This window comes from Lissotriton helveticus, chromosome 5_1 (assembly GCF_964261635.1).
Source record: "Lissotriton helveticus chromosome 5_1, aLisHel1.1, whole genome shotgun sequence".
NCBI lineage: Eukaryota > Metazoa > Chordata > Amphibia > Caudata > Salamandridae > Lissotriton > Lissotriton helveticus.
The window spans coordinates 803,900,805-803,925,506 of record NC_136065.1 but is presented as its reverse complement, the minus strand read 5'-3'; the positions used below and the strand labels follow the sequence as shown (position 1 = coordinate 803,925,506).

At 42.3% G+C, this 24,702-nt stretch overlaps 1 protein-coding gene across 1 annotated transcript in view; it reads left to right on the top strand.

Annotated features, from left to right (window-relative positions):
- Positions 1-24,702, top strand: part of LOC144752551 (uncharacterized) — a 125,176-nt gene that overhangs the window by 5,043 nt on the left and 95,431 nt on the right. Inside the window, exon 2 of the mRNA XM_078640448.1 lies at positions 10,536-10,707. Coding sequence (XP_078496574.1) covers positions 10,536-10,707 — 172 coding nt within the window. The remainder of the gene's footprint in view (positions 1-10,535; positions 10,708-24,702) is intronic.

Sequence of the window (24,702 nt, the reverse complement as noted above, 5' to 3'; positions counted from 1 at the left end):
CGGCTTGGTTTTTCAGGTCGGGTTGGATTCTCTGTGTCCCTTTATGGGATTGGCTGAAGCCACTGGGGGCAATCTTGGAGGAGGGAGGGGAGACTAGAGCGATGTTTTTAAACTTGGAGTTCTGTGTGGAGCCGGAGGCTCATATGTGTACTACTGTGGCGAGGAAGACATGGACTCAGAGTAATGAAGATTACCGGTAAGTAACCGGGGCATTATTAAACCCTCCAGCCTGCCATTTACTTTTGCATGTTAACAATTTCTACACCACGCTTACCATGACATGAGCTGATCTGTCTCTCAGTGAACCACTTATCAACATTGCCGTTTGCATTTCTCCATGTTCCTTTTTATTTCATGGTGAAAACCTCGAACCAATCCTGCTTATTCCATCGAAAAAATGGCTTCACTGTTACCGGCTTTCACCACACCTTTATTGCCTAAACTTCCCTTAGGTGATTTGTCACGTGCCTGTCAGTAAGAGCTGAACTCACCGCCGGCTGGCAGAAAAAACTCGTAGGCTCACTTGAATAATACCAGTTTACTAAACTTCATTACCCAGAGTGCACCCATGTTTAGATCACTAAGACTAGTTCTGGAAATCGCTCTGCTATGCTAATGCTCAGAATCAGGCAGTATGCAGGACTTGACCAACAATCTTGAAAACAACAAACTAGCTGTTATACATAATGTATTTTATGAGTACATTGTATTCAGTAAGTAATTCTTACAAAAAAGTCTGTTTCTACATCGAGTACTGTTCCATAATTAAAATTATGCATGACAGGGAAACAACACTCCTGCCCACTATGTAGATGTTACTATCCCATCTGTGTAAACCTGTACATCTTGTCACTTTTCCATTTGGGGTGCAATCTCTCCTTTTGGACGGAAAGGTTATTCAATATCAAAAACAAGATGGTGAGATGCACACCTTCTCTTCTATGAACTCCCATGTTCTTTATGTCCCTTAATAAACGTACTCTTTCAATTCAACATTACAGGCGTGCTCGCTTGCTCCGCGCTCCGTCCAATTGCGCTGCAATATAGTAAGAACACGTGGGCACCACATTACGATCCCCTTCAAGCTGCACAGCCAAAAATTAATCCAATGAATTAAATTCATGAAACTCTTCACTTATTCCGCAATTTTCTCCATTATAATTCATCCATTTTAATCCTCTGTATTCTTCAATTCATTTTACTCATTTTCATTTTCATTCAGTATTGTTCAAGATAGGCACAGGAATGATGAATGTTTCCACATGTCACGCTTTATTAAAAATCGCCCAATGCATTTCGGGAAAATCCCTTCTTCGGGGGTGTATCTATAATACAGAAGAATCAATCACCTACTTTTAAAATTATCAAATTTATAATTATCAAATTTATAATACAGTACACATGCTATATGCGCTCATCATGAAGTACAACACTGTTTGCTAAAAACGTTCATATTTACAATTCCTGCTGTGTGTCTATTTGTATTTTCATTAGTTACGCATCAACCCCTGCTCAGTGCCCCTGTTACTCAACCAACTTGCATTTTTACAATCTAAACATCAAAATGCTGTTTCTAACTAATTCACATTGCATTATGAAACCCTCCAGCCTGCCATTTACTTTTGCACGTTAACAATTTCTACACCAGCTTACCATGACATGAGCTGATCTGTCTCTAGTGAACCACTTATCAACATTGCCGTTTGCATTTCTCCATGTTCCTTTTTATTTCATGGTGAAAACCTCTAACTAATCCTGCTTATTCCATCGAAAAAACGGCTTCACTGTTACCGGCTTCACCACACCTTTATTGCCTAAACTTCCCTCAGGTGATTTGTCACGTGCCTGTCAGTAAGAGCGGAACTCACCGCCGGCTGGCCGAAAAAACTCGTAGGCTCACTTGAATAATACCAGTTTACTAAATGTCATTACCCAGAGTGCACCCATGTTTAGATCACTAAGACTAGTTCTGGAAATCGCTCTGCTATGCTAATGCTCAGAATCAGGCAGTATGCAGGACTTGACCAACAATCTTGAAAACAACGAACTAGCTGTTATACATAATGTATTTCACGAGTACATTGTATTCAGTAAGTAATTCTTACAAAAAAGTCTGTTTCTACATAGAAGCCATTTGTTGAAAAATAGCATCCGGAACCAATGAGCTCCCCTTTATGTTGTAAAATTAAGTTTATTTAATTCAGACCACATACTCGCTGTAACTTCCAAACCTTCATGTTTTTCCCATTTTGTTACTGCTTTCTCAGAGAGAGCCGAACCTCTGATAGGGATTAAAAAATGTTTCCACTCCCCTGGTTTCCTTGACTGTGATTTCTTCAAGAGGAGCATATGCCAGATTCTTAAGTTTGATCATTTGAAACAGATCCAGTTTGTTAAGAAATCTGATAAGAATATTAAATGATCCGAGGAGAAGGAAATCATTCAGAATTAGGTCGTACAATTCGTAAATGCTCAGCCACCTATCGATTCGTATAAAATATGAGATCTTTCAGAAGCCGGCCTTCGCCCACCTTTGAATAATTTCGGTTGATTCTCTAGCCCCAAATACCGACGTGAGTTTGGATAGTGGGGTTAAAGACTTTATGACTGGAATTGTATATCTTCTATAGAAGTCATGGCATTTATAAAAGAACCACTGCATGCACTTACAACGCACTAATTTAGGGGATTTCAAGATTTTAAAGGACAGCGTATCTGATGCTCTTTACAGATTAAATTCATAAAATAATTTACGAATAGCCCTGTGTTCAAATCTGACTATATTGTGCAAAATATGCAAAATAATAATTCCTGAGATTAGGGTGAGCTAACCGACCATCCTCTACCTCCGCATGTGAAGTGTTTAGCACAATTCAGGGAGTTTTCTTTCTCCAAAGAAAGGATGTCAGCATGGACTCTAATTTAGCAAAAAAAGGTGCTGCTAAAACACACAGAATTGCCGGGAATAAAAAATTAAATAGCGTGAGAACAGACATTTTAATCAGTGAGACCCTACCCATAATATTTAACGGGATCGAGTTCCAACGCAGCAGAAAATCTTGTACTTTCTGCAGAAGTGGGACAACATTTAAATCATACAAGTCAAAGATTCAATACGAGAAATAAACCCCCAGATATCTTTTTGGTTTAGAATTTAGACAGGACAATATATCAAAATGTAACACATCAAGCTTGCATCAGCATTAGATTATTTCCGTTTTTCTTTTTGTTGATTTTATACCCTCCAAGCAGTTCAAACTGCTCAAAAACCTTAAAGCCTTTTGCTTGGACCCCCTTATCGCCTTTAATTATAAGCATGATATCATCCGCATATAATTTTAGTTTCCCTATAGTAGGTAAAGGGGGGAGAATATCTGCATTATTTCATATAACAGTAGCCAAAAGTTCAATAAAAAAAGTGAACAAAATGGGGGACAATGGACAGCCTTGTCTGGTCCCGCGTCTTACACTAAGTTGTCCTGCCTCGGAGGCGTTGACGATAAAGTTGGCTTCTGCATTGAGATATATTCCCTGAATTAACCCTGTGATATTAGGAGGTATACCAAAACTGGAGAGGATATGGAATACATTCTCCCATACCACGAGGTCAAATGCCTTCTTGCCGTCTAACAGAAGGACCAAGGCTGGTATTTTCTTGGTCTCGAAATAATCCAATGCTTCTGAGAGATAATGCGTGTTAGTCCCAAGCTGTCTTCCTGCTATAAACCCATTTTGGCTGGAATGGATCAGATTCCGGGCTATAACTTTGAAACTGTTGGCTAAAAGTTTGATGATGATCTTATAGTCGATGTTTAAAAGTGTAATTGGGCGGTATGAGTTGGGATCTTTGCAGTCTCTTCCCTTTTTAGAAAAAATAACTAGATTCCCTTTCTGGAATGAAGGTGGGATCAGGCTTCCCTCTAAGATTGAATTGGCAACCAGCAAAAAATATTTAAAGCCAACATATATAAAAACGTTTTAAAAAACTCGGTTGGGAGACCATCCGGACCACATGCTTTCCCATTTGGGAGGTTTTTTATGATATTCCTCAACTCTTCTCTAGAAAAAGGGCTCATCATTCTACTTTTATTGGCCTCAGAAAGAACGAGAATTTCCTGTTCCTGAAGAAACTTGTCCAGGGATACCTCATCAATAGGTTGTTGTAGACCATAACTATTGTTATAGTGTTGAAGCATTATGTCCCCTATAACTGCTGGATCTTCGCTTCGGGTCCCAGGTACAGGCCATCTCAAAGTACTAATCCGGTTATTTGCAGCCTGCTCCTGGGCCTGCCAAGCGAGGAACCTCCCGGTGAAATTGCTCTCTTCATATACCTTCTGCCTATTGTTTATATTAAGTGTTACACATTCTAAATAATAAGCTCTGGTAAGATCCTATTTGGCCTGATCAAATTTACCTTGGTTGGGGGCCGAGGGGTTACTAAGAAAATTATCATAGCACCTCTGCACCTCCTGGTCTAAATTTCGCTTTTTTTCCTTCATATTTCTAGAACTTTCAGCATCCTTCCCTATAGCTAGGCCCAGAATAAAAGCTTTCAGAGAGTCCCAGACTATATGGAGAGGAGCCGTTCTGTTATTTCTTACAAGGAACTCCTGTATCTCTGTTTTACAGAGCAGAACCCAACTTTCTTATGAAAGATATTGCCTAAAGCTCCATCTCCTAGAATGATCCGAGATTTTACCTAGCTCGAGCTCTGAAATGAGCAGTGCATGATCTGCAAAACCGTTCGGAAATTTTTTCTGCTGACTAAAGATCAAGGTCTTAGATATGGGAAAGAAATGTATGCGTGAGGAGGAGAGAAATCTACCCGAAAAGCAGGTGTATGCAGTCTTAGTCAGGAATGCTGCTCTCCAGTGGTCGAATACATCCAGAGTTTTCCTATAATTTTTAATAATTCTGCAAGTTTTTGGTTTTAATTGTATTTTAGAAATGGCTAAGGAATCCATTTTTGGATTTGCTGGGAAATTGAAATCTTCCCCTATAATCACATCTCCTGGAGTTTGTTTTAGGGATTGGAAAAACTCTTCGTTTAGTACCAGATTATCCACTACAGGAGGATAAATGCTAGCAAAGGGCAAGAATCTATGTCCCATTTTAGAGGTCACCCAACACCACCTATCTCTCTGATCTCTAACAAAATTAACCACCTTGGCTTGAAGTTTTTTGCTCATGAAAATCGCTGTGCTGTGATGTGATGCGGAGGAGGAGGAGAAGCCCCAAAATGCTGGGATTCTATAATTAAAATAACGGCTGGATTTTCTGTTTTAATCCATGATTCAATGGCCCACATTTTCTTTTTATTATTGAGTCTGTTTACATTAAAGGAGACCACCTTTAGGATTGCCTTTTGATCCATTAACACACTACATTATATGATCCTAAAGGGGACACAGGATGGCTAATGTTTGCTGGAGGAACACAAAATCTGTTGTTACTCCCCAACTCGCCCTGACAGGATATAGGTTTATAGGTAAAACTTGGATTAATTTACAAATGGATCTTACCCAGATCCCCGAAACTGGCAACTTGAACTTGTGCCAGGTACCACTGGCCTACGTGCCCGCCCACATCCAGGACATGAAAGAATAAAAGAAAATAAACACCACAGTACTCTATAAGGAAAATAGAAAACTAGAGAAACAGACTAACAAAGGAAGAAAAACAGATAAGAGAGCAATTGCACAACTGATTCTAGCAGCAACTATAAAGGCCCAAGCTAAGAAATCTAGGTCTTGCTTGAAGAGATTGGTTGCAATAATTCCTGCGCTTCAGGGTTTAAAGAAAATGTGTAATCTACCTTTAATGAGCCCTCTAAGTTTCCTTTGTTGTGCAATCATAGCCTGTGCCCCATGTTCTTTAAATAAATGCGACATTTTACAAAGTCTTTCCACCTTTTGCTTGCGGAGGCAGACATATCAGAAAAAATGCGACATAAAGGAACGTCAGAGGAGGTGAACTGACGCTGCTTTAAAGCCTTAGATACAATTTGTTGCTAGACCCTGAAATCCCCAAAAGTTAACAAGGAATGTTCACAGAAATTTAGCATTAGGGGGGAGATGTGCGAGAACCCGGTAGATTCTCCTCATAATAGTCAGAGCCCGATTAAATTCCAGGAGGAAATATTTTTTAATGAATTGGTCAACCCATTGTAGAGTCTGCTGCCCTCAAGACCATCTGGGATGCCAATAATACAGTGATTAGAGCGCATACAGTGATTCTCCAATTCCTCCAATTGAACTCCATTTCGGATTTTTGGCTGTAATAAGCAGAGACTTTGTTGTTCATAATAGCGACCTGGTCCTCCAACTATGAGATTCTGGTCTCCGCCTCCTGAAGTCATGCTGGGACCCGTGCCATGTTGTCTTCGATTTTAGAGAGCCGGGCATGAATAGCAGCAATTTCTGTGGATTGAGAGGTTTTGAGCTGTCTAATCTCTTCCAGAATTAGGTTGAGCAGGCGCTTAGCATCCCATTGCAAAGAAAAATATCTATTGTCACAAGAAGAATTTAGATTGCGCTGACGATGTTCTGGATGTTACAGCGCATGCTACAGAAAAAATGTTATTATCAAGTAGTGCCTGCCCATCGTCTTCAGAGGCAGATTGACCCGATAGCCTCCATCTGGGGGGATAGTACTTGAGATTGTAGACGGGCAGCGCTGCTACCGCTGAGAGACGTCCCCTTAATGTAGTCTGTAGGATGATCAGCTATAGGTGGAATAGTCTTAGCCCCGTCTATGCCAGATATTAACCCAGATTTGGGTTTGGAAAATAGAGGGTATTCTTTAAGTTGATTAGATTTCCCAGCCATAGAGTCACCCCTGGGAGTCATTGCGTCTGGCTCCACCAAGATTTGCACGGTTAAGGGCCCTGCTCCAGGATAGGCAGCAGGGACAGCAGGGACAGAACAGCAATGTGTGTCCAGTTACACAGCAGGCCCCCCAGCCTTGTTTCTTGCTGTGGCCATCTCAGACTTTTCCGTCAGTAATCCCAGGTCTTTCCTCAAAGTTGCTGCTCAGTTAGTCTGGGCCCTTTGAGCCAGAACTGGGAATACAAGATGGGATGCAACTGTATTTCTGGAAACATTTTGCATATTGAGAGACCCGGAAAAACGTTCTACCACTTTCTCGTGATCGGTTGCCAGAGAATACCAGGAAAGGAGAAAAACAGCTTTAGCGCTTATAACTCCCCCAACGACCCTCTACCAAGTAGTACAAAAGACCCATGCACAAACAAGCAGCACAGCACATGCACTTATCCCTTGGAGAGAAATATGGTGGATCTCCATTGGCACCGTGAAAAGCGAGTCTCAGAAGTAGCAAGCCTGCTTGAGTACTAGGAGGTGACGCTGCCCAATGCAACAGATTTCCTTTTCTCTTCTTTTCTCCTAAAAAGTGTCCTTACTACTCCTTGTATCCTCTGTATTTATTCCAGAGCCGCCCAGCAGCGATCCCCCCCAAAAAAACAGGAGTTTGGTTGATAATGAGGCTCTCGACAACCGGACTTTGAGTACTGCTTGCATTGAGGTTTTCCAACCGGTTGCTCTTTGCCTGGGCTGCTGTTTTTTTTATCCCTTCTCTCAGCCACTTCCTGTTGCTTCCTGCCATCCCGGGCCAGAAAAGTCCCAAACAGCGATGCTCGGTTTTGCGGTGAGCACCAGAGCCTCCCTAGCTCCTACACAAAAAATAGATTTAGGCCCAGATTTTTGTACTGGGGGGAATGTATGATACTATTCTGCATTCTGTCCATCAATTGTTGTTTTTGCATTTGTCACCCCAAGTGGGACGGGTATGCCCAGACGTGGGTTCTGTGCTCTCCATGCCACTGGAGACAAGCTATCCTGGCTGAAGAGAGATGAAACCCCAAAACAGGTCCTAAGTTGCTTGTTTCCAGTCCAGGGAGGACTTGGCCTGGCAGTTCGGGCTGGACTGTTCCCATTGGGCACAGGGTCAAGACTGATTTGCATATGGCTGGGTTTAAACTGGAATAGCATGGTGAGCAAAGAAACAAAGTATTCATGCCCAGATCTCTGTACTGGGGAGAATGTATGTCATTTGTCTGCATTCTGTCCATCAATTGTTGTTTTTGCACATAACAGATGTGGGCACAGAGGCAAAGAAGCTTTCAGGAGATGCACTGACAGTGCGTCACCTAAAAGATGGCACATGTGAGTGCTCCTCCTGGGCCATATTACACTAAAGGCGCATTTTCATTGTTTGCTTCGGGCGCACCTTTTAAAAGGTGTGCCCAGCATAAGCAATGAAAATGTGCTGTATTACCATGAATGCACTGCCCCCAGGGCAGCCATGAACTCGCATTGCCCTGGGGGCAGTGCATTCCTGTGCAAAACAGAGCAGCCGCTTTGAAGGTGCATCCTCGCTGATTGGGAAGCATGGGGCTGAAGCCCTACTCGTGTGTTCAAATAGTGTGGCTGCCTCAAATCACAAGGAGGTATGGCCCCATAGAATTGCAGTTCAAAGACAGCCTGAGCTGCATGGATACAAGCCAGAATGGCATATGCACAGAGCATATGTTCCTGTGAGTGTGCCTGAGCCTTGCACAGAATGAGGGTCAGAGACAATTCAATATTAGTGCCTGCAATAAAACATTTAAAAGAAAGTAGAAACAAGGAAATACGGCATGGGATGGAGCCTCAACGCCCTATTTAATGCGTTGCCCCTGACTACAAACACAGTTAAAGGTATGTGTAAAGTGAGTATCTGCTAGGATTAAACAAGAATTTTTTTAATAAAATGCTGTCACATGTTGTATATTTTGATGCTGCCACCGCGTTTCACATAAAGCATGTATAAAAGATGGGTTGCATGTTTTTCCACACTCTTTACACATTTATCATTTTAGTTTGCTAAATCTATGAAAAAGCTGTACATGCCCAAAATTTCTCATCAACAGAAAAATAATCCAAGGCTGTCACATAGGGAGTCTTTACAGGCTGACAGCCCTAATGTGTTACTTTGTTGCCTTTGTTTGAAGCACTGTAAAAGCCCTCTCTTTCTTGTCATTCTGTGCAAAGTGACCATTAAACATATATAAAAATACTCCCGGTTTAGACATGCTTTTAGTCACTTTTTACATTTTAACTGAATAAAGGAGGACTGCTGTTTTAATGGTAACAAGATAGAAATAAATGCCTTGGACATCACCAAATATGTTGTGAACTCATTTATGTGACCCACAACCTTGGAGTCCGCCCACACTGCAGCAAAGAACATAAAATCTGTCTTTCACTCAAACTCAACCTAATTTTCCCAAACACATGCTGTGGTCAAGGGCATCAACGTCCATCTTCTCATGACCAGAATTATAACACCCCATCAAAAAAATGAGTGAAACTATCAGTCTGCAAGAATGTGGCCAGCCTGGACTACTGTTGTAGCATAATTTTTGCTCAATCATTTAACTTGTGGTTTGGCCACATATATATTTACATTTGGCCATATGTACTCATGTAAAACAATAACACTAAAGAGACAAGTTGTGATAAAGGTATAGAAAGTGCATCTGTGTGTGTTCTTATTAATGTTTCTTTTTCAAAGACATCTGGAATGCTGATACTAATCTTCTATAGGTTTAGATTGTACGGTGGTGTGCTAAAATACATTTAATGCCATTCATTTGCCAGGGATTAGTGAGAAAGAATCATATGTGTGTTTAATGTTTTATTTATGAATTGTGACCAGCTGTCATTTATGTTTAACAATACATTAAATAGTTTATTCTGCCACACATACGAGTACAGTATAATTTATATGTAGGTTGTAGAATTAAAAAACCTTTAAAAGAAATTGTTAATTTAGCATGATTGAGGCCTTAAGTTTACAGTTGAGACATTTAATACTAAGGTTAAAGTTGCTTTTCCGCAAGTTTTTCTCCTCTGCAGGTGCAGATCAAAGGCATTCATTAGTTAGTGAAAAGCACATTGTGTTTTAGAGATAGTTAGGCAAGGAAGAGCTGGAAAGGACAAATGATCTTTATGAAGAACAAAGGACAGGAATATGGGAGTAGTGTTCAAGGCTCCATGGGGCATATTTACAGGGAATTAATGCCACCATAGTGTAAATTGTTTGACTCTACCGCTGCTTTTTTTACTGTCATATTTACAAGTTGCCATTAACTCCAGTTAATGGCATTTTTTTTGTGTAAATGTGAATTTACAACAGCACCACTCCTGTTAGCATGACTTACCAAAAATGAGACGCAAGGTAGGTGTTCTGGCATTAAAACTCCAGCAAAAGACACAGCACAATATTTACAAGTATTTTCTTGAACGTCGCTAAAAAAACATCTCAAACATCCTTCTCCAGGTTCCTACCCACTGTCATGGATGCCATCATCAGTCTGACCCCACAGTATCTACACTTCCCCAACACTGTGCAAGAACAACATACCAATTAACAAAGCTTTTATGCAAGTGCTGGTTTTCCACATGTGTTGGGGCAAGGGACTGCACCCATGTGCAAATTGTGCCTCCTGCAGAAACTGCCCACATCTCCAGAACAGGAAGCACACCTACTCCATGAATTTGCAGACAAAAGTTGACCATCTTGGTGTGTTCCTGAATGCTGTGGCCAAGTACCCTGGCAGTGTCCTTGATCCGTTTATCTTCTGCCAGTCTGTCACCAACCAGTGGTTCCAGAATGGCACCTATGGAAATGGACTGCTAGTTGGTAAGTACAACTTGAACTGTAATACACAATTATAAAATGTAAAGTACAACATATATGTAACTAGTCCTGCCAAAGGAATAGGCTGGAAATTGATTACAACCCGTGTTGTCACTCAAGGAATACATATCTTCCAAAAGTCATTGAGGTTAACACTTCTCATTTAAGTGTCTGTAAAGTCAGCTCCCCTTAGTCCAATGCTACACGATATTGCAGCTGTACTGTTCAAACAAAATGCTAAAAGTGCACATTCAGCAGTGACATTTGCTTACTACATACCTTACCTAATTTAACTAGGGATCTCCTAACAACATTTTATTCATTTCCTCCAATTCCATGTGCAATATAAACTTTTCAAAGTCGTACCACACTTTGGTCCATTCCCTCAACATTGTGTTCACCTCCTCGCTTTTTTCACTCCTCATTGTCCACATTTCAATTTTCTTAAGCTGCTTCACAATTTATCATTGTTTTCTACTTTGCAGTCGAATAATCTACCTCCAAACCTTACATCGTCCCTTCTTACCTTCTTTCAATCCCTTTTTTCCTTCCATTCATCAAATCTTACTTTTTCCTATGTTCATTCACTTGCCCTTCTACTCATCACTCATTTCCATGTTAAATCTGATTGGTCCGCTTTCCAACTTAGGGCCCGATTCCGATGTTGTTCGTAAGGCCACCAAATCGTATTTAGCTTTCCCAGATCCAAATCATAGCCCTTGTTTATGACCGAATCGTACATAGGTCAGAATGACCAAGTACGTTGCGAAGATGGTGTACGCTCTGACCGAATAGTTTCCAGGACCTGAACCTGTCCGTACGACTTGTTCGTAGCCAAATCGTGCGGCGCTTTGAGTGTATTCTGACCGAGTGAGTACGATGAACGATTCCGACAGCTGCTTCACCTCGTTCTCAGTGAGACTGTCGGTAGTGTACTTCAGAGGACCGTAGCTGCCACTCCTTCACCCAGGGCCCTCCAAATCTGTCAAGGAGGTGTGTCCATGGGTCTCCCAATCCAGGTATGCACAGTGTGGTGGACACCATGGGATGCCCGCCACAGGGTGTACACTTTTCCCCACCCTGTACACGGGCGTTCATAGAATTCAATGGAAGTTTGAGCGAACTGAGTCAGTAAACATACAGCAGCATCATACTCGATCGTACTGACTCTAGGCGCACTTCTCGCTTGGAAAGCCCTCCGATCCGAGCCGTGCAGACTGCTTTCCTTGCGAGATCGTAATCGGGCCCTGAGTATAATTTGTTTGGTAATCACATAAAATCATATTTGTACTAAAATGGGTATTACCTAAACCATTTTGCGAATTTTAGTGTTTACATTCCTCACACTCCTATTAGTAAACGATGACCTACGTTGCATGTGCATCTGAGGTTTATCCTGCTTCCATTACCTTACCTTTCACATTCATTTTCTTTCTTTCATCATTCTGCGCTGCTGTTGCCACGTCTTTGTAACTAACAAAAGGTTATTCATCACGTGTTCATAATCCCTGTTTTGTGGGTCACAGTTCCTAAACCGTCTGATTCACAATTGTAGCCTAATATAAAATGTTGCCACTGTCGTTAAGTTTCTCCTTTAGCTTTACAATGTCAGTACTGCCATAGATGACACTTAAGAATGGGATGTTAAACAAATCTGTCACAATCTCCCATGCTTAATCAGGTATAGCGTGCGCTACCCTACGCCATGCCATTATTCATGTTGACATTCAATAAGACATTGTGGGCCACAGAAACCAGTCTCATGGGATGAAGGACTGTCATTTAGCGTGATGCTATGGATGAGGACATGGCATTGTCCCACTACATGGTCATGGGAAGAAATAATGCTGAGAGTTTCAAATACCAATAGGTAATCAGTAAGGCAACCCAAAACAAAGGACATCACACACTTTGCAAATGGCATCATTGTCGTGCATGGATTATTTGTTAGCTCTCTACACTCAAGATATCTTGAGACCACACCTCAACATACACCTCCAATGTAGTGCCTTCATTTCACAGTGTTGAGGGGGTGTGTCCAGGGCCGGACTGGCCATAGTCGGCACCGGGCAATCCCCCGGTGCGCCACACGGGTGGGGGCCGGTTTTGGGCCCCTGGGGGCCATTTTTGTTACAGGGCCGTTTTTGCAAAATCGGCCAAAAACCGGCCCGGCAAAGAGCTCGGCAGCACCTCCAACCCCCACCCCCCCGAGTGGGGAGGGGGGCCAAGCGAGCACTTTGCCAGGGCCGGTTGTGGGTGTGTCACCCTCCAGAATCTTAGCTGAAGACACAGAAGTATAGGGTTCATCCTCATATACGGCATGATTAGTTCCTGTAACCCGTATCACATACTGTAAGAGTGTATTACTGAAGTTTGAAGTTTATTTATTATGCCTGAATAATTAAGCCATCGTGTACAAAAAAATGTAAATACCTTACCATTTTTAAAAAAACAATAAAACGAAAAGGATTCCCAACTTTTTGACAGCAACGGTAATTAAAATGAGTAATACAATTTTTACGAGACGTTAAAAAAGTGTGCAAATTATTAAAACATTCTGTACATTAATCATGTTACTGTAAGTATTGTTTCGACTGTTTTCGTTCTTATAGAGATTATATCAGTTATTTTAGTAAGTAGTCATTAGGCGACTCGGTCCAGTGTTTCAATCTTTTTGCAGTTATATCAAGGTATTTAGTTAGCCAGCAATTTAGCTGGACCAGCACAGGGTTGAAACACAACATTACCGCTTGTCTGCACGATATAACTCCATACTGTTTGAACGCTGGCTTTAACAGGGTGATCCTTATATCTTTTAGCATATTACAGGTCATACATATATAGCAGGACTTAATCTCCTGCTAGACAGGACCAAATCCTCTTCCCCAATGGATCCTGTACCATTAAAAAAGTTAAAGGAGTGCAGAAACAGCATCCTTCCGCCTCTGCTGGAAATCATGAACGGGGCTATTGTCCAGGGTGTATTTCCGCCGGTGTGGAAGAAGGCTATAGTGAAGCCTCTCCTTAAAAAACCGTCCCTGGACCCGGGCCTCCTTAAAAATTTTAGGCCGATCTCCTTACTCCCAGCCCCGGCAAAGATGTTAGAAGCGCACCTTAATACACATCTTTCCACCTTCCTTGAGCCTAGTGTGTATCTTGATAGCTCTCAGCACGGATTCAGAAAACATCACAGCACCGAATCCGCTCTCACTGTTGTGGTGGATAATATTCGCCGCAAAGTTGACCTTGGCCAAACTACAGTGCTGGTCCTATTAGACCTCACGGCTGCGTTCGATACCCTGTCTCCCGCCATTTTAACATCTCGGCTTAGGGAGGCAGGGGTTACTGGACCGGCCCTGAGTCTTCTTAACTCCTTTCTCCATGACAGAGAACAGAGAGTCATGCTTGGAGATTTCCTCTCCCCTGCCAAGTCATTGCAATGTGGGGTGCCTCAGGGGTCGGCCCTTAGCCCGACCCTATTTAACATCTACGTGGCCCCCCTTGCTAGACTAGTAAGATCGCAGGGGATGGAGGTGGTGTCTTACGCCGACGACACCCAGATCATGGTGTCGCTGGCCCACTCTGTCAGTACATCCGCATTCAGCTTTAGGTCATGCATGCAGCGTGTGGCGGAGTGGATGATCGTTAACTCCCTAAAGCTGAATGGCGACAAGACAGAGGTCTTGGTCTTCGGTAAAGACCAACACGTGTGGTCGAGCGAGTGGTGGCCTTCATCTCTCGGCACCTGCCCCACTCCCTCCCAATCGGCCAGAAATCTCGGCGTCATCTTTGACACTTCACTCTCCATGACGCTCCAAGTGAATAGGACAGTGGCCACTTGCTGGGGTGTCATCAAGATCTTAAAAAGAATTCTCCACTATCTCTCCTTCCAGGCGCGCAAACAGATTGCGATTGCTCTTCTTGGCTCCAGGCTTGATTATTGTTACTCTCTCTATGTGGAGTCCAACAAAGGCCTCATCCATCGACTGCAAACTGTACAGAACGCCGCAGCGCGCTTCGTCCTGGCCCTTCCCATAGCATCATCTGCCACCACTGCCAGGAGAGATCTTCACTGGCTTCCCGTCCAGTTTAGAATCTCCTTTAAGCTCCTATGTCTCACATATAGAGCACTTGCGGCTGGCCCTGTGGACGCACTTGGTACCCTGCTTACCCGCTATGTACCCACGAGATGCCTACGATCGGCCGGGCTACACCAATTGGTAGTGCCCCGCGCTAGGCTGACCAGATGGGGAGCGAGAGCTTTTTCTGTTGCCGCTCCTCAGCTTTGGAACTCCCTTCCGGTGGAGATCAAAACCCTTCCCTCCATTGACCTGTTTAAAAAGGCCCTTAAAACTTGGTACTTCATCAGAGCCTACCAATGAGATATTGCTGTCTGACCTGGCTTGTTCCTTTATTTTAGGCGCCTTGACGCCCATTGGGCTAAGTTAGCGCGATTTAAGACACAATTCATTCATTCATTCATTCAGGTGCATATGAATTACGTCCTCGGCACCACTGCCGCATAAACTGCAAGGCTGGACTCCTCCCTTTCTCTCCCAAGGTGGCATGAATTGATTAAAGGGCCCAACCCCCAGCCGGAGTTTTAGAAATTTTTCCTTGATGTTTTATTCCTACTTTCAAGTAAAGCTGGGGTTTGAGCGTTTTGTATGTGTTTGGGATCGTCCAGCCGTGCGATCATTTGGCTAATGTTTTTTTATCCTCTATTGTGGATAATAAGCAGGTTACTTTTGTTACGTTTTTTTAAATATGAAATGATTCGTCAGGACGTTCCACAAGTCTGTTAGACCCAAGTTTATAATAGATTCCTGGAGGTATAGACTAGCTGGTGATTTTCTTGGGTGAGAAAGTTCCATCCAAAGTTGGTCATTCAGGTTTCCTTTTTCGTCTGTTTTGATCTTATGCCAACATTTCACGTATGCTCCCATGCGTTCCAAAGACCTCTTTTTGTAGCCCAAATTCCAATCATATTTGGGCCGGGGAGACCATTCTGGGGAGTTGAAAGATTGCTCGATATGAGTTTGATATTATGTTGTCAAGGGTTGTTGCATCTTTTCCCTTCAGTGCTTTGCTCCCTTAGGTTATTGTTGGCTGGAGTTTAGCTTGCAGAACCCTTAGCAAAGGGTCAAACTTCAGATCCGGTAAAAGCCTCTTTAGGGGTTTTATGGCTAGGTAGGTCATTACCCAATTTCTCTGCAAGGATTCTATTTGTGGTTTCGATGAATTATTTTGATCCAGTATTACCCCTAGGTATGTGTAACTTACTGCTTGTTCCAAACCATGTCCGTCAAGAAACCAATTAAGGTACTTCTTCTTGCGATAATTGACTGCCATCATTTTTGTTTTATTGAAGTTTATTTTTAGTGCATTTTCTTGCGAGACTCTATAGGTTACGTTCAGTAAGTGCGGGAGTCCAATTGGGGTCCTACTTATCAGGACTAGGTCCTCCGCGTATAACAGGTTTGACAGAATAAAATTCCCTAATTTTGGTGCGTGGGCTGCACAGCTGTTCAGCTCCCCCGGAAGACCCGCTAGGAAAAGATTGAACAACAGGGGGGGCTAGAACGCACCCTTGTTTAAGCCCTTTTGTAGTAAGAATTTGTTTTGATATATGTAAAACTTCGCCGAGCCCCACCCTGACCCATGTTTTAGTGTGGAGGTTCCTTAGTTGGTACAGGAGAGTTGAAGGGATCCCCAGCCATCTAGTTTTTGCCAAAGCTTTGTTCGGTCGACGTGATCGAATGCTGTAACAAAGTCTATTAAACAAAGAAAAAGCGGGTATTTTCCCTGTTTAGCTGCGTCTATGAGTAAGGTCAGGGCCAATATTTTAGGTATTGTACCTTGTCCTTTCCGAAATCCTGTTTGCGTAGACGGTATTATGTGATTCTCTTAGGCCCAAGTGGCTAGATCATTTACGAGGAGCCCTGCAAAGTATTTGGCCTCGATGTCAATCAGGGTTATCAGGCACAGACCTCGCACATTGTTTATAAATTGGACTTATAATTGAGCCTCTCCATGAATCAGGAATTGTGGAGTTTCTGACTGCGTACTGAAAGACAGGTTCAAGTGCGGTGCTCCAGTAGTCCGGGTCGCTTTTGAACAACATTGGCGAAATGCCATTGGGGCCAGGTGCTCCAGCCAGTCTGCCCCTTGCTATTAGTTTCTTTATCAGTTGGGCTGGTTGGCTAGAGTGCCCCTCTTCTAATCTCCGTGTGTCCTTTTGTGCGGAGGTTGTTACCCGTTATTGTTGGGATAGCACTGCTCTTTCTCTATCCTCAAATGAAGGTGGGCGATGTTGTGTTTGCTCCTTTGCGATTCTGCTTGAGCTCTCAGATCCCGGAAGTTTGGGGTGTGTAGCTATTTGTTCTGTGTCGTTAAAATGGTTAGAAAAGAAATCTACCCAGGCCTCTTCAGTAATCTGAGAGTTGATTCCTGGGTGATTTGGCCGATGTAATTTATTTACAGATTGCCAAAATTTGGCACTGTGTTTTGCGTTGTAAAGTAGTTTAGCCCAAAATTCATTATTCATAGTTGTTTTCCTGGTCCATCTTCTTCGCTTAAAAAGGGCCTTTGTATCACGAAGAGACTGCTGCAAGCTCGGATTTCCTGGTGTTCTCCGGAGTTGTCGTAATAATTGGTTTATTGTTAGTTTCAGTTTCTTAGAGAATGGGCTCTTTTCTATCGTCATCGGTGGGTCGTTTCCGTTCTTTCGTTTTGGCCCTGTTTTGGTTGAAAATTTGTTGCCATGGGAACAGATGAATTTTTCCCAACTTTCCAACATTTGACTTAAGTTGTCTTGTACTTGCTTAACCGCATGCGTGCGGGCGGAATTCCGCTCGTACGCTGAGATTTTTAAAAGCGCATGTTACGTGACGAGCTGGGCTCGTCATCAGCGTGCGAGGAGGCTACGCCATGACGAGCCCAGCTCGTCATCAGCGTGGAAGGGGTTAAGGACTCCTTTAGCTGTAGTTACTACTGTTTCTATATTAGTTGAATTACACCTTATACGTTTAAGGTTTATTGTCACTACTGGAATGATGGGTTTGTCGACCTCCAAGGATAGTGTTGAGGCCACTTGAATTTTCATTTCTTGTGGCATATGGTCGCTAAGTATGTTGTTGTCTATTTGATATGAGGCTATCCTGTCAAACATGGATAACGTAGTGAATGTAAAATCAAGGTAAGAGTGAGTAACTCAGCTTATATTGCAAGGCTGTGACATATGTATTGCATAACCTAATGTCAGCTCCATACACCAAGATAAGACATCCACAATGCACCAATATATCAGCTCAGTCAAGCAAATACTTAATTGATAAATTATGTTTGAGCCTGAACAACATGGATGTTGTGTATGTCAAACCAAAGCACATACCACACTTTGCTCTGCATTCAGGTTAGCTCAGCCCTCTACATATTGTCCTGGACATTTATGGAAGCACACTTCATATTAAACAGCTATAACTAGGCAATGAGAAAGCAATTCATCCCCTTTGTGAACTCTGTGTCCCATAAGGTGGTCCTATGAGCAAGAGGAGAGATGACAATACACACTTCTATGGGTAAGCAAATGAATCACAGACAATAGTACTGCAATAGCCATGCTAGACAATGCTGCTCATCATAACAAAACTAATTAAAAAAATAGCACACAATGTAAACAACAGGATAATAATTGAGAGAAACATTATCACCCGAGCTCTCACCCACAGGATCAGACTATGCAGCCAGTACACATAACATTGTATACACACAACACTTCTCCTATCACAACTAATTACAACATCTACAAGGGTATATTGTGTGTGTCACATTGGTGAGCAGCACTGTAGGTGCCAGTGCAAACACACAATGAATGGATAACAAACAGTTTCAAAGATATGACAACCACTTGTACCAAGGTGTCTTGCCTCGCAGTGTATACAGTATACTTGTGCCAATGTTAATGTCTAACCTCAATACAATACACAGGTAGTACATAATGTATGGTGTCCCTAAAATGGCCAGTTTGCACTGTGTAGATCAAAACTCACAAGGCCAAAAACATCTGCTTTCATGTCCATGACTGACCCATTGAAACTCGTACATCCAGAAAATTAAATGGAAGTAACTCCTACAGCTATTGCCATGTGTCATGTGATCGTAAGGATGATGAGTAACACATTTGTGTAAAGGTAGCCATACTTCCTGACTATACCATTATGGAGGTATTACTCAGGACCGTGCTAATGGCATTTTAGTGATGTGTATGCTGTAAATAATAGGCATGTTAATGGCTAAATGCAGCTTATTTGTCTGTACCATGCCATGTGGAAGGTCAATGTTGAATGCTGCACACAGGACACAAAGTCAAATAGTGTAATCCGCTAACACATCATGATAATAGACATGTATCTTTTCTCCATTTTCTGCTTCAGCTGGCCAAGGCTATTGACTATTGCCATGTGTGATGACACCCATTAAGGTGGCACACACACAGGCACAGAGAGACTACAACATGGCACCTGGCCACACAAGGGCCATAGTAGAAAGAACATTTGGAATTCTGAAATCAAGATTTCAGTGCCTGGACATGTCAGGTGGAAGGCTCCTTTATAGCCCGACTTTGGTATGCAATATAATACCTCTTTGTTGTATACTACACAACATTTGTGAATGACAAATACACCTCAGCTGGAGGAAGAAGTGGATCCGAGCCAACCTTCCACTTCTGCAGCTGCAACATTGAGGAGGAATTCAATCATCAACAACTTCTTCACATAATGTCACCTCACAGTTTAGTTTCACATATAGCTTGACGCCTATATGTTCACCTCATGATGTAGTTTAATAAACAATCACTTCACCAATATCTAGGTGAACAATCAGGAAAACTTAAGTGCTCCAATCAAGAGTGTCACACGGAGCAATCACCTAGCAAAGTATATGACATCAACTAATCCATGACCTGGAATACTACATTTGTTTTGTGAATCGGAACTACTGAATGCATATGGGCCATCATAGAGAAACACAATGGGCCCGATTCACAAAGATAAACTGAGCCAAAAGTCTAACTTTACGACTTTCAGTATTCACAAAGTGCATTTACGATTAGTAAAAATAGACATCTGTCTCAGTTAAACTTAAGTTTTTCTCTTAAGTTTAACTAAGACCAGAATTCAGAATCAGAATCAATTACTTTATTTGGTTTTCATAGATTAGAAAAACCATAAAAGTGCATATAAAAACAGTGGTTTAACCATAAAAATATAAAAAAACGTTCTATGTATATGAACATGAGCAACATTAAATAAAATAAATCTTAACATATGTTAAAAAGATAACAAGCTGTCGGGGTCGGTAAAAAGAAAAAGACTGAATATGGGGGATGACATTAAACAATTACAGATACATGATCAGGATATCAAGTTCATACTGTGGTCTAAATTTGCCCTACATCTGAGCATTGATTTCAGAAATCTGGCTACTTGGTTCGCTATATACTGTTCCCCTAGAAATTGTAATCGAAGAAATGCTGGGCGGCATCTTCGTAGACTCATTGTCTTTAAAATAGGGATTATCCAATGCTTTCTTTGAACTATGTAAAACTTACAAAACAAGACAACATGCATAGTCGTTTGAGTGGAAAATTCTTCACAGGGGCATGGGGATAAGCTTCTCGCCCAATCATTGGTTCGGGGGAAGGTGACAAGGCGATGGAAAATGTTCATTCTGAACCTTGTGAAGAGTAACCTTTCATAGTTGGTTAAAATAAAATTAAGGTATGGCTGAATGAACAAGGTTGTTTGAACCATTAGCAAGTGTTGTGCGCTTTTTTTTGTCACCTCGTTGCTCAGACGCAGCTGCTCTAAGTGTGTCATACAAGTTGTTTTAAGAGCTTTTCTTGATATCTCAGCAATTGCTGGGGGCGTGTGGAAATATTTTGCCATTCCCAGGTCATAGAAAAAGTTCTTGATGTAAACAATCCAGCCTATCTTGTGTGCATTTTCTAATGAAAGACAATCCAGAAAAAGATTTTGACAGAATGTTGTTTTAGTGGATGTCCATATTCGGTGCCACAAGAGAGGCTGGATTCTTACTATATCCATCAGGAAAGGCAAGCCTAGCTCTATATGGCAGGAAGAAGTTGCAGAGCCCTGCGGTAATGCAAGAAGATAGGAATTTTCCACATTTTGGATAGAGTCAACCTTCCCGTAACCCCATAGCCCCATAGCCCCACCCCTTAGATTGCAGTGGCTATGCATTTTGCCTTATAGATGTGTATTAGTTCTGTTGGAGGCCGCTTCCCCAGTCTACGAGATAAACTAGTTAGTGCCGCTGTTGTCCTAGTAAACAGCAATTTCCTAGTTTCGATGGCTTGTTTCCATGATTGCTTATTGTCTATGACAATCCCCAGGTAGGGGTAGGTATTTGCACTGTCCAGCTTGGTGTTATCTATGAAGATTGCCTTAGGCCTATGTGGGTTTCTACCTAACGTCCAAAGAGTTAAACTTAAGATCAAAATGTACTTTTAACTGAGACAAATGTCTAACTTTACCACCCCAAAATTTTCTTTGTGAATACCAAAAGTTGTAAAGCTAGACTTTCGTTTCAGTTTACCTTGGTGAATTGGGCCCAATGTGCTTGCTGTGTTGTGCCCTAAGCACCATGAGGTCCACCTTCTCATAAGAGTTTAGGAGTTAAGACAATGTTTGCATGCTCCTTAATCCCCTGCCAAACCACGGCCAGGAGCACTACCACCCTTCCCAGCCCGTAGCATTCGCACCCGAATGCACGGTGGACCTCTACTCAGCACACCCTTGCTGACCTCCTTTCCATTGGATTATTCTCGCACTCCAAGACTACTTGATATCGATCACGCCACTACAGCCCTGATGAGTCACGGTCTCTAACCTGTGATGAAACACGTGTCGGCTGGCGTTTTTTCGAATAAAGAAAAAAGAAATAAAGACTAATATTCAACACTACAAACTGTCTTCAAGCAATCAATTATATTTACATTTCTCTTTGTCTCAAAAACTACCACATTACCAATACTGCTTCGATCTTACGTGTGCACAGTACCTGTATTTAATGTGTGCATGGTGCTTTGATGTAGCTGGGGCCACAATGCTCAAATATATTCCAAAGTTTTGACAAGCAATCTCCCTGTGTAATCTGTTGCACTGGAATGTTTTTTTGACAAAAGTCACAAAGATACATGACAATGGTGATCCGGATCAACTTGACGGTGGGGAGGCTGAAGAATCAAATGATAGTTGAGCCAGACTAATGGATGAATAAATACAGTGCAGGAACTGCATCTTACACCAATCATACACATATTTTCCAGAATTGCAGGTGAATGTCAAATTTGAAAATGTCTTGCATTACAACCACTGTGTATGATTCATCTTTCAATACTGTACGGACCTTACATTGTCATAATTTTAGCAGCACAAACACTGACACATAGGTTAGCAATGGAACAACTGTTAAAGCATCAGTATTCCATTCGTAGGCCATATGAGATGGCAATGTCAATAATGTGTGGCTATCCAACGTTCACCAGTAAGAGTGTTGCATGGCAAATAATGTTGTGAATTGACACTATCCGCATCCCATCACACAAACCGTGTGTTGACAACCAACAAAAGAAATCTGATAGACAAATGAGTGAAATGTGTCAGGGATACCAACAACCATGTCCAAAACATGCAAGTTACAGACAAAGAATCACAGCATCAAAGGTTGATGTATTTGTGTAAGACATACCACAAACGACATGGTAACACAATTTATTTGATTTATTTATTTGTTTATTTTATTTGATGAGTTTTATGAAGTTTTAATGAAGTGGTGTCATCTCCCTCTGGAATCCCACTACAACATTTCACACATAATGGGGCCGATTAGGATGGCGGTTTTTCCGCATCCTCCGGGCCGGCGGAAGTGTCCGCCGGCCTGGAGGATGCGGAAAAACCGCTGCGGAGCCTCCAAAGACCCACCGCCAAATTAGGATGGCTGGTGGGTCTGGAATTCCGTCCGCCGCTTTTCCGCCGCGGTCGGCTTCCGACCGTGGCGGAAAAGCTATAACATGGCAGGCGGTGTCTATGAGACACCGTCCGCCATATTAGGATGTTCGTGAATACATGCTTTTCCACGGCGGCTTTTCCGCCATGGAAAAGCATACGGACATTCACTTTGGGGGCCCGTTGCGGGCCCCCTGGGTGAATGGGGGGTGGGGGGTGCACATGGGGGGTACCTATGGTACCCCCCTGCATTTGCGTGCACAAAGCAGCAGGCACCGTGCGGTGCCGGCCGCTTTGTGCATGTAAATGTAAAACATGCTTTTTTAACATTGCGGCGGGTGCAGCTTGAAGCTGCACCCGCCGCAATGTTAAATATAGAGGATGTGACCGCCACCCTGGCGGTCACATCCTAATCAGCACGGAGGGAACGCCGCAGCCCCTGCGGACGTTCCCTCCTCCTCAAGGGTGGCGGACGGACGCAAGTCCGTCCGCCATCCTAATCGGCCCCAATGTGTGTAATCTAGGTATTAGTTACAACTACACATGTCAACATATCACTCTATTTGCAAGCACAGTTGAACGCAAATACGAATATACATCATATATGAAATGGTCATTTCAAATACTGTTGTATCTCTACAGGAATGTACACAATACTCATGAACACACACGTAAATTAGTGTCACATCATCCAATCCCTCCACCTACTCACACATTCATGCACATATGGCCTCAGACACATGGTGGGACACAGGCCAAAAATACCTAAGGAATGCAGGACACAAATCAAAATCCTATCACATGTAAAAGGACAGGTATAACGTCTGCCTACAACATTCATGGCCTTATTTACCAGTGCATACTACAAAAAGAATGTCACTTTCAGCACTGTTTTGATGTAAAACTCACACTTTCCCAATTTGAAAAGTGACGTTAAGCAACATAACGTGACATAATGTTGCAATCAATGTTAGGCACATGCACTTGCTCCACTCTGCATAAAAGGGGGATGCAAAGGATGTTGCAGGAGCTCTTACGCTGCAACATACTTTGTGTGACGATGCTGAAGCAGATGTAGACATCTGAGACTGTACCCACATATGTAATGGCTCAGAAAAGTAGTTTTAAGAATGATGATACAATGCAAAATACATAGCATTCACCTTTCAGTATGCTAATAAAATGGTGAATGCATGTTGCTGCACATATTGACACATCATTTTAAGATGTACCTTTGTTATGGGAAAACTATGAGGAAAGGCCTGAGTCAGGTGTTGTGTAACATTCATTCACATAGTGCTTTATCTTGTCTTAAGCCACAGGAATGGGGCAGGTGTAACAAAAATACTTGGGGTTGCCATGTGTATGCCCTTGTGGAGGTGTCCAACCATCAGGGCAGTCCATGTGCCGGCACATGTGCCATCAACAAAGTGTGAATGGTCTGCATTTGAATGTTTTTTGAATGACAGGCCCCTTCCACCATAAAATTATAATGAAAGTAGAATGTCCTCTTTCAAATGTGCTTCCTAATGTAGCACACATGGAAATATATGTAAATCACAAAGACATATTACATGTCAACTCTTCTTGGCTTTCTATTGTTGAGTTGACAGAGTAGTCAAAGTCCACACAGCCCCACAAGTATCATTCTGGACAAGCCTCAAAAGTTCTGCAAGTTGTGCTGAACTGTCCTACTCCACACCAATGTCACAACCAGTTACTGTATTGGAGTGGTGTGGCACAGATATCATGGACAAAGTGGCGTTAAGCCACGTTGAGTGTCTTTGCAGAAACCAGTGTAAATCTTCACTTCATTGCCACCACCTAAGCAAATACTCCAATGAGAATCTGTAGTCAACATTTGCATTGTATACATTAATATGAATCTTCAATACAAGTAGTCAATGCTTGTTGTATCAGTTAGTGTGTGTCTCACCCCTATTACAGTGGTATAAACCGTACAGCA